Source organism: Coffea arabica, chromosome 1c (assembly GCF_036785885.1).
Source record: "Coffea arabica cultivar ET-39 chromosome 1c, Coffea Arabica ET-39 HiFi, whole genome shotgun sequence".
Classification (NCBI taxonomy): domain Eukaryota; kingdom Viridiplantae; phylum Streptophyta; class Magnoliopsida; order Gentianales; family Rubiaceae; genus Coffea; species Coffea arabica.
Window position 1 is genome coordinate 50,069,197 of NC_092310.1, and position 11,081 is coordinate 50,080,277.

An 11,081-nucleotide genomic window follows, 5' to 3' on the forward strand; every position below is an offset into this window, starting at 1 on the left:
AGAAACCTACCTTGATTCTCGCTTTAGAGTCCGAGCTAAAATAGTAATCCTGCCAAAGCAAACTAAAAGGTACAAAACACAAGATTGATTGCTGGATCTTTCAATTTTTTTTTTCTTTTATCTTTTTCTAGATCTTTCAACTACGAAATAGATTTTTTTTTTTTTTTTTTTAAAAAAAGCACTTCATTCAAGTTACTGACATTAGCAGCAAAATTTTACCAATAATGCTTATTTAAAAAAAAAAATCACATTTTTGGTGTTCTGTGGGAATCTTTTCCTCACATAGGATTTTCGCTGCATGTCTGAAATGCTATTTTCTTTTTCATTTTTTTGTTATGTGTCTCTAATAGTTCTGTTTTAAAAACAAATTTTATTTTAAATTTAAATTCATTAGATCAATTCACAACTTTTTTTCAATTTTTTTTTTTTTTTTTTTTTTTTTGCTTTTACGTGCATTTTGTTAGGTCGCTTACTATTAGAGACTTAATATCAACTCAATATCTATAAACACAGACATGATCATACTACAAACATGAATTAATGAATCGTATCATACTACAAACACAAACAAGGGGCTGCTGTGCTGAACAAATTTTTTTAAAAAAAATAAAACCTTCTTGTTGCTTGTTGTACTAACACAGTACGGCAGGCATAGTTTTAAACACCAATCCTGTCTAAGCCATATTTGCCAAGTTTTTTTTTTTTTTGACAATATTTTGAGGAATTAGCCTACCATCAAAATTCAGGAAAAATGAAGTGAAATAAATCAGAAAACCAAAAGTGTAACAGGAGTGGTACATGGTCACCATATCTTTTTTTTTTTTGGTAGAGTTTTTAACCAATTAAGTAAGAGCACGCATTATCATTTTTATATAACATTTTGCATTGCATTAGTAGGAATTTATTACTTTTAAAAAAAAGGGAAACAAAAAGTTTTTTTCTAAAGGAAAAAAAAAACAATAAGTGGGCAAATAGCAACACAAATAAAACAAGGGTTAAATGCAAAAAAAACCCCCCCCCCCCATGAACTATATACCTCATTGCAGTTTACTCCCCAAATTATTTTTATAGGCGTTTTGCCCCCCTTTCACGATGTAATTGGACAAATCTACCCCATTTATCTTAAGCATTGTTATTTTTTTTATTCCTTATCTTTTTCTTTTTAGATTCTTCCTCTTTATTTTCTTTAAACATTGTTTAAATTAGTATACTAGATTAACCAAAATTTGTTTATTTCTTAATTTCTCATGTCAACGTTTTATAAAGAATTCTATGGTGTAGAAGATTTTTTTTCCGAATGTAGAAGTCAATATCATTTAAGAAATTGAACTATTCAAATATATAAGAACAAAATAGAGATATTGATTAATCAATTATTAATAGTATTAATAACAAATAAAAAATGAATTACTATTGTTATTTATTCCTATCTTTTTATTTCACTACAAATAACAATTGTTAACTTTTCTTTCTTACGTGATATATAATAAGTTACTTTTGTTATAAATAGTTGAGTAATTATAAACTCCAACTGGTTTATAGATACTTAAATTGTTGAATTACTGAATTAGTATATAAGTTACTTAAATTGTTTACAATATAAACTACATATATTTTGTAATAACAAAGAGTTGATGATGAAATATTAAAAATGAATTTAACAAATAAATGAATTTAAAAAGTAGTTCAAAAAATATTTAAAATTTTGATGTAAGTCTTTTAGCATTGGAGGGAAACATTGGCTAGTTCCATGAGATAAGGGGAAAAGCAAGAAAATAAAAGGAAAAAGAAATGGGAGAAAAGGAAAAAAAAAAAGAATAGAGAAAAAAAGAAAAAATTTAAGATAGTAAGGGTAGTGTTGTCTAAATATATAATTCAAGGGACTAAAATATCTATTATTATAGTTTATGGGGTAAACTCAAATAGCTAATTACTCAGAATATCGGGTCTGTTTGGAACCTGAGTTTTTTGGGAATTTGTCTAAAACTTTACTGTGGTGCACTGTAGAAATTTTTGAAAAAATTTTGTAGAATTTTTTGTAAGGTGAAAATTTTTTTTTCCTTTTCTTTTTTTTTTCTTTTTTTTCTCTTTTTCTCTTTCTTTCCTTCCTTTTTCTTTTATTTCCTCTCTTCTTCTTCTTCCTTCCCCCGCTACCTTTGCCTCCCACCTCCAGCACCATCTCTCTTCTTTTTTTTTTTTTTCTTTTCTCCTCTCCCCCCTTCCCTCTCCATCGCCCGCCACCCCTTTCCCACTCCCTTCCCCGTTCCTCCCCTCTCTGCCCGCCATCCCCTATGCCCACCATCCTTTTCCTCTCCTTTCCCCCACCACCCTCTCTGTCCCGCCACCCCCTCTGCCCCTTCCCTCTCCTCTATTTCCCTTCCCGTTTCTCACCTTCCCTCTGTCCCCTTCTTTTTTTCACATTTTCTCTTTCCCTCTTTTCCCGTCTCCTCTTCTTGCTCTTGCCGACAAATGAAGCAGCGAAATGAAAATCCTTTTTTTTTTTGGACAATTTTCCTTCTCCCCTCTCCTCCCCTCCCCCCGCCACCCTCACCCTCCCCCTCCCTCGTGCGATCTGGTCTCACGACCAAAGGGGAAGGGGAAAGGTGGGGAAGACGTAGAGAGAGAAAAAAAAAAAAGACAGAGGGGAGGATGGCAAGGGGAGGAAGAGGGGGAGAAGGAAAAAGGGGAAAAAAAAAAAGACCGGCACCAGAAGAGGTGATCGACGCCGGAACCGACGGTGACGGAGGTGGTGGTGGATTGGGGTGGGGGAGGAAGAAGAAGAAAAGGGGAAAGGAATTTTTTTTTTTTTTTTATATTTTAAGTGTGTAGCTAAAAAATTTTGAGAAGTTTTTTGGAATTCCTGCAGCAAAAGTTATTAAAAAATTAATAGGTAAAAAACTTGTCAAAAAAACCTGGATTCTAAACCGGCCATCGTTGAAAAAAAAAATGGACATATATGGCTGCGACAAGGTGCTAGTGCAAATCTGTGTGGCTGCCAGCCAAAGAGTCATTTTTTTTTTTAAACTCTGACACTGCTCAGACAAAATTCTTTTTTTTTACAAAGTCGTTGGCCTGTCAGCCTGGCAGCCGGCAGAATTCTGCAAAAATTTGCAGGAGATGTAGAATTATTGCTGCTGCCATCGCATTCAAGATTCCGTATGGGGGCCTTTATATTTTTCCACAATCCGAAACAAACACTGGAAATTTGTCAAACACATTTTTTTTTTGCATGTTTCAATGAAAATGACTGATGTCATTGAATATTGAATGATTGAAGATATGCTTATCGTCTCTTTGATCTGTTGATTTCATCTAACAGCGACTAAGATTTTCTTTTTTTCACAAAATTTTCTTTTATATATGATTTATGTGTTATCCTTTGTTGGTAATTAATTTAACAAAAAGATACTTTTTTAGATTAATATGTCTTGACAATGTGAATTACTTTTAAGGATTTTAATGAGATTTAGACCACATTTTTTATGCATTCAATCTAATTCACATTTTATTTTATTTGAAATATAATTATTTAAAACATAAGGGACCAAAAAATATGAAGTCAAACTTTTGACTAATTCTAACTTGTATTAGTTGTCCTAAATTTGACTAAAATAAAAAATTTACTATCATAATTATTTTGGTCAAAATATCAGGGATTAGTTTAATTCATAGACCAAACGTTGGGGGACTAAAATTGCACATGTTCCTTTATTTTAATCATATTTGATATCCCAACCCTTTCTTTTATATTTACGCCTCAATTATTTCAAATATGAAACTCAATTAAAAAAAATAAAATCTACCACAATATTTATTTTGACATGTACAAAATACACTAAATAATGTTGAAAATTTCACCCATTTTCCAATGCAACAATTTTACCCCCTTTTTTTTTATTAAAAACTTATGCCGCTTGACGTACTAAGTCCGACAGTTTTTTAAGTTAATTAAATTACGTTTCAAAATTGGAACGTAAGAAAGAGATGAAAACAGATTTGTTAAATCAATAATTACTTCTATAGGATGTTAAACTAAAAAAAGCCTGTTTTAAACAAAAAATCTTATTCATTTTACAACAAGATACAGTTCTCAAATTGTTGAAAAATTATTTGTTAAAATTATTATGTGATTTTTAATGTACAATATAATTTTAGAAATATAAAAATTTGTTGTGCAATATAAAAATAAAATAGGCAAAAAAAAATGAATGAAAAGAAGAAAAAATGCAGAACATGACATTATCAAATTGTGAATTTAAAAATAGCGATAATTCTGCCTGGCAGCAGCAATAATTCGATGGCAGCAATAATTCTGCATTGAATGCGATGACATTGAATGATGGCAGCAGCAAATTTTTGCAGAATTCTGCAGAGTTAAAAAAAAAAAAAATTGGCCTTTTTGGCTGACAGGCTGTGTCATAGATTTGTGTCAGATCCACACAGCCCGGCAGCCATAGATCCATATGTGTCCGACTTTTCTGTATACAGTTCGTGCGGGATTTTTTGCATTTAACCCATTAAAGAAGGGCCGAATTAGACACGGACCCAACGACGCGAGTATACTAAGATCAACATCAAGCGGAAGATTTTGCGGGGCGGCAAAAGTTGATGGCTTATCGCTAATCAGCCGCGCAAATAAATACTCTTTTTTTTTCTTTTGGTTTTTGTTTGAAATGAATAGTTTAAAAGTCCTTTTATAGTACTTAACAAAATAGTATCCAGTTTCATTTTTGGGATTGGAAGTCAGATCCTGCAACTGCTTCGACCGCTGAACCAAATAAACTCTTTTTTTTTTTTTTTTTAAATGAAAAGTTTTAAAGTCGTTTTATAGTAGTTAACAAAATAGGGCGCAGTTTCGTTTTTGGGAATTGGAAACCAGATTCTGCAACTGCTTCGACCACTGAAGCAAATAAACTCTTTTTTTCTTTTGATTTTTGTTTGAAATGAAAAGTTTTAAATTGCTTTTATAGTAGTTAACAAAATAATACTCCTCCGTCCCACTTTGATAGTTCTGTTTCTTTTTTCACACATTTTAAGAAAAAGTAGTTAAGTAAATTTAGATTGCTATTTTCCTAAAATACCCTCACATTAAATATGGTACAACTTTATGGGAACTTGAATTGATGGTAAAAAAAGAATCAACTCTCATTAAATGGGGTAAATTTATAGTAACAACTACTTACATTGAATAAGGATATTTTAGAAAAATTAAAATACAACTACATTCTTCAATTAAAAAGTAAACTACAATTTGGAACAGATGAAAAAGAAATACAGGACTATCAAAGTGGAACAGAGGGAGTATGCAGTTTCGTTTTTGAAATTGGAAACTAGATTCTGCAACTGCTTCGACCACTTAAGCAAATAAACTCTTTTTCCCTTTTGGTTTTTGTTTGAAATGAAAAGTTTTGAAAGTCCTTTTCACAGTAATTAACAAAATAGTATGCAATTTCATTTTTGGAGTTGGAAACCACATCTTGCAAGTTGCAACAGAAACCAAATAAACTCCTTTTTTCTTTTGATTTTTATTTGAAATGAAAAGTTTTAAACCACTGAACCAAAAGTTTTAAACCACATCCTACATCTGCTTCGACCATTGAACCGACCCTACCAGCTAACATGAGATTTGTTACGTTTAAATACTTTCTCACTTTAATTTCATTTTTGCCATATAATTAACATACAAGACCTTCGGCACTCATTAGCGAAATCCTTTAAAATTGAAACGCTCGTTAGCCAAGTCATTTGAAATTTTACCACAAATAATTAATTTTCCGATAAAAGTCCGAAACAAATTATGTTCTAATATACATAACATAACTACAGGTCGCTTACCCAAAAAATAAAGAGAAAAAAAAAAAAGAAGAGAAAGGGGTGTTTTACAAGGAACTACAATTAACATTTTACGAGAACCAGGACGTCCAAAAATTCTAGCATTTATAATATACAAAATAAAAAGAAAAAAAAAAAAAAGAAGATGACCATGGTTCTTGATATTATTCTATTTCCACACAACTCTGGGAGAACGAGGAGCAGTTGGAAGTGATTAACACGGGCTAGAGGAAGGAGAATCCAACGATATATAGCATTGAGAATCATCATCCCAGAATCATCTATAGCATCCCTGATCCAAGAAATCACCGTTTCCGGCAGGACGGTAGGGTAATGCCTCCACAAGCAGCAGCAATTATTATGTACAGCAGTATTACGATCAAGCACGTCAACAAAGCCCTGCATAAATGTTATGGGTTCCTATCCGTCAGTTCAAAGAACCAGATTGCTTTAAACCTATGAGAAAATTTGAAGGAATGCTCCGTTGCTGAGAACATACAGGTAAAGAAACTATAAACTAAAGAAAGAAAGAAGCAAAAGAGAAAAAATCATCAATAATAAATCTAAAAGGCTGTCGAAAATTCCCAACTTTATGATGAAGCCAGCAAACGAGCAGCAGCTAAGGAAGAGAAGACGCTAGGATGTGTAGATAAGATAATAGAGTTGTTCAATAGTTTTTTGCCAGCAATTATTCTGGCTATTTTTAAGATTTTGAAACAAGAAAGCTCCCCTTGGTTTCAGTTTTCTACTGGTCATTTTTCTCATAACCACGAGTCAATTAACAATATCTAATTTAACTCTATAACCTAAATTCAACAAAGTTGTCATTCATGCAAAAGCAAAAATTGAATGATAACTTGCTGAGCATGCTGTTGAACTGAATTGATTAAGAATGCCACAGTTAACTTCAAGCTAAAGTCTACATTGAATAAATTATCATCCAACATGAGTCGAAGTTACTTTTTCCCTTCTAATTGTAGAACGAGGCTACGATACTCACAGGAGTTTGGCATTCTTCATCCAAAGAGCTCGACGAAGACGCTTTGACTGTTTCCTGAAGTGAAATGCACTATCTTGCATTGTTGCTGTTTTATCAACAAGAAGTTCAATGCGGTCACCTCTTTCAAGTATCTTCTCAATGTTATCCACCATTATTGTGCGTATCTAGAGATCAGGTTAAAGATCAAACAAGAATATTACCTAAAAGAAAAAGAGACTGTGCAAAGTAAGAGAATAATGCTCAATGACAGTTACAACCAGCAGACAGAAAACTGTCACAAGTTCCTATTTCACTCAATAGATAGTAAGCCAATCATCACCAATCAACTCTTATCTCTAAATTCTCATCTCCTATGCACATGCACGCACAAATTTTCATCAAGGAAACAGTAAATTTCCAAGTTACGCTTAGAAGTTTTCTAGACAATGATATCACAGATCTATTTGGGTTTGCTTAAAAGGTCATAAAAGTCATAAAACACATGGAGCTTTTGTCCCATGCTCTAGCATTTCCACCTCACACTATGTGGTAAAACACCTTGCTGCAAACCTTCTCCTTGCCAATTAGATCGCTCAAAACTACAACTCTTGTCATTATATTTCTCTTGAGCTTGTTTCAACTCAAAAACTTGGCCGCCACAAATTACATTGGCTATATCAAGGGATTGAAAAGTAGCTATTTGATAAACTTGTAGAAGCATGTTTTAAGGCCGAAAGCGAATACTAATACTGTGACTCTTCCTCAAAATATAAAAGCAAAAACGACAAAAAAAGGTGGAGATGGAGGGACCCAAAAGGAGGAGGTAGGACCTTTTGAGATACTACAAGAATACTTATCCTCAAACCAATTCTGTGCGTAAAACTTAAAAAATTGACCACAGAATACATAGTTATTATTTCGAGACAAATTTAAGGTATTCTAGCCAGGAACTAATATTTATGCTCCAAAAAAGTCCTTATTGGCGCTCCACTGTCTTTTCAATAAATGTGCACAGACAAAACTGCCAACCGCAGATATCTATCATATTAGGTAAGTTGTCGGATTTATTAGGAAAGTTCCTAAAAGTTCTAAAGTTCTACAACTAGTTAAATTTTCTAGTCAGAATATGGAATTACGAGTTTTAGAAAGCTTTATGGTGTAAAAATAGTTATGTTATTCTTGGTACAGAGAATTTGATGAATGAAGATTAAGATTTTGTTTTATTAGTTGCTTTGTTCTTCCTCTTAAATTCTCTTCCTCCTCCCATCTTTTCTTACCACATTATTGTTCATGGGTACTGTTCACAGCCTTAAACAGGCCACAATCCCCTCATTCTTCCGCTAGTGCTAATAAGGCAAGACCTTACCTATCTTGTCCTTACATCAATTTAAAGTCTGAATCTCAATATGAGTCTTTCGGGACATGTTACTAGAAGCATCAGCATCCACAGTATGCCCTATCCAAATCAACAGCTCCAATCAACTTAAAGCTTTAAATTAATGAAGACAAAAAGCAATTTTGCAGAACTTCACTGGGAGACTCTTGAATATTCCCCCAATACATGATTGAGAAATGAATACAAAAAGTCAAGACCTTTTGCAAAGTAACATGCATGTTGCCCGATACATCCAAAAGAGATGGAGAAGTAAATGCAAACAGCAAAAAAGAAAATGCGATTGTCTTGTTCTCTCTTGTACATTCCTTAAAGTGTTTCCTAATGTCTAAATGAGTACTCCCGATGAACAGCTAGAGACAAGAATAACAGACCTTTTATTAAAAGTAATTAGATTTAAACTTAGGCAACTTATTGCTACATGTCCAACACAAGATGGAAAACCAACATCCAAACCACCAAATAAAACATGCACTCCAAAAATGACAAAACAGCTTTTTATATAATTTCTGTTTTCATATTACCCCATGTAAGGTAAAAGAAAAATACTTGCCTCGCTAACTTCACCCCTAACACGGTGGAGGGTATCAGCACTAGGATTACTTGAGAAAAACTCCATTTGTTGATGCAAGACTCTTGAGAATTCATCATTCATAGCATAAGCAGGTGCATAAGGTGCTACTTTGCCATAGTTCTTCATGAATCTCATATGTATATCCTCTAAGTATGAGAATGGTATCCTTCCTGGGTCAAATATGCATTAAAATTTCAAATCAGAACTTAGAAAACTTTACATAGCCTACACATAGTACCAATGTAGAAGTGTGATTTAGCAGAAAAAAAGTAAGCAAAAATGAGGAAATGATACCTAGAGACACTAACTTAAATAGCGTGTAGGCATTAAGAATTCAAGATATGCAACATTAACTAGAAAGGAAAATTATGCTTTTAGAAGCTTTATATAAAAGCAAAATAGCGTAATGTTGGCATTAAGAATTCAAGATATGCAACATTAACTAGAAAGGAAAATTATGCTTTTAGAAGCTTTAAATAAAAGCAAAATCACATATATTTGTGTCCACACAAAGCATGGCGATGACTAAGCTTTCCGTGCATATTTTCACCACCTCCTCGACCCAATGATCCATTCTTTTTTTTTTAATAGTATAACAAACACAAAGGGATTAAAGTCTTTTCTTTTTCACACCTCATACTATCAGGAAGTCTCAAAATGCAAGTTTCAAGCTCGATCAAGATATTGCACTTTAATCACGAGTAAGCATTTAATCTGAAACTTCCAAATATTGAAAACCCCATCTCAGCAGCACTTAATCGACCCTCAGAACATATCACACAAGAAGCAGTCTGTGCACAAAAGATAAATATCTATGGCCTAATCTATACATAATCATCATCCAATCCTACAAAAAGAAAATTAGCTGCTGCTAAATGTTGTACATATAAAAAAAAAATCCCACCTTTTTCAATAAACAAAAAGAAATGACTCCAGAATTTCCAATTTAATTTTGCAACTCCGTCAACAAATAATACCTCTATCATCAATATCCTACTGAAAACAATAGTTATCCAGTCAAAAAAGAAAACGAGAATTTATGAATTTAAGACCTTAATCCAGGAAAAAAGTCAAGTCCTCAGAAACTACACAGAAAAGGGAACTTTATAAACATACTTCCGAAGGTATCATTAGCCATACAGAGAAAAGTCAGGCCATCAGATTTGAGAATATGGAAAATATATCGATCCTGAGAGAAGCAGAGTCTCGACTCGGCCTCCAACGGCAGCTTCTCCAATATCCGCCGCACAACTGCTCCGGCGTTCCCAGTGACGGCGCTGAACTCCGCGAGCACGGTAGTCCCCCGAGCCACCACCGCATAGACTATCGCCATCAAAGTAGCCCGTCCTCGTTACCTACTACTCAATAAACGTATATGTAAACTTAAGTATATGTATCTATATGGTATAATTTACATACATATACATGGAAATTGAGGTTTGATTAGGGTTTGAGGAAGTTAGTTGGGACAGTGAAGATCGGGGGATGGTGTCCACCGGCTGCTGTAAGTCCACGGGCTAATCAGTGTTCTATTTCTACTACATCCAATAATTTATTATTTTTGGAATTCACTTGATACGATCCTCACAAAAAAAAAAAAAAAAAAATTCACTTGATACGCTTTGTTGTGGCCGGTTTTTATTTTGAAAATTGGGATTCGTGTCTGAACTTCGAAGTTCGAACAAATGGTGTCAATTGGGATCTACAAGCTGGATTTTAACAAACCCTAATTTCAATTCAAAAAACACTAGGGCTTTATTGGAATTCATGTCTTAATTTGGAATTAGGAGTGTCAATCGGGCTCTATGAATTGGGTTTTGAGAAGCCTAATCTCAATTCAAAAATAAATGAAACTTTTGAGTTTTCGAGTTCGGGGTAGGTTAGAATAGTCAAACTCGACTCATCATTTAATATGAGTTTCGATTTTATATTATTTTCGACTCAAACTCATAATTAACTATATAATATATTAATATTTATAAATTTGTATATAATTTATTAATATTTTAATCTTATAATATGTGTAATTATATATATATCATTTAATATGCAATTATATATATTGTATTCTTAATTATACATATGAACAGGTTAGGCCTTAATCAGGCTTGAACGTGATGATGTCCAAACTCGACCCATATTTAACTTGGACCCATTATATACATCTAAACTCTACTTGATTTTATGCTTTAGAAAAAAGAAAAAAACTCTACTTGATTCTATTAAATATAAGACTCATTGGACTTTCTATGGATTGAACAAGGTGAGCATGGGCTAGCCCAACCCATTGATAACCCTAACTT

General features: G+C 33.1%; 1 protein-coding gene across 1 annotated transcript; it reads right to left on the reverse strand.

Moving 5' to 3' along the window:
- Positions 1 to 5,751: 5,751 nt before the first annotated feature.
- On the reverse strand, positions 5,752 to 10,660 carry LOC113726381 (vesicle-associated membrane protein 714). The gene is made up of 4 exons (XM_072075550.1): positions 9,895 to 10,660; positions 8,758 to 8,948; positions 6,833 to 6,996; positions 5,752 to 6,231 (listed from the first exon to the last, which is right to left on the reverse strand). The coding sequence occupies exons 1-4, from the start codon at positions 10,109 to 10,111 to the stop codon at positions 6,138 to 6,140; spliced, it is 666 nt and encodes a 221-aa protein (XP_071931651.1). The 5' UTR covers positions 10,112 to 10,660; the 3' UTR covers positions 5,752 to 6,137.
- Positions 10,661 to 11,081: the final 421 nt, after the last annotated feature.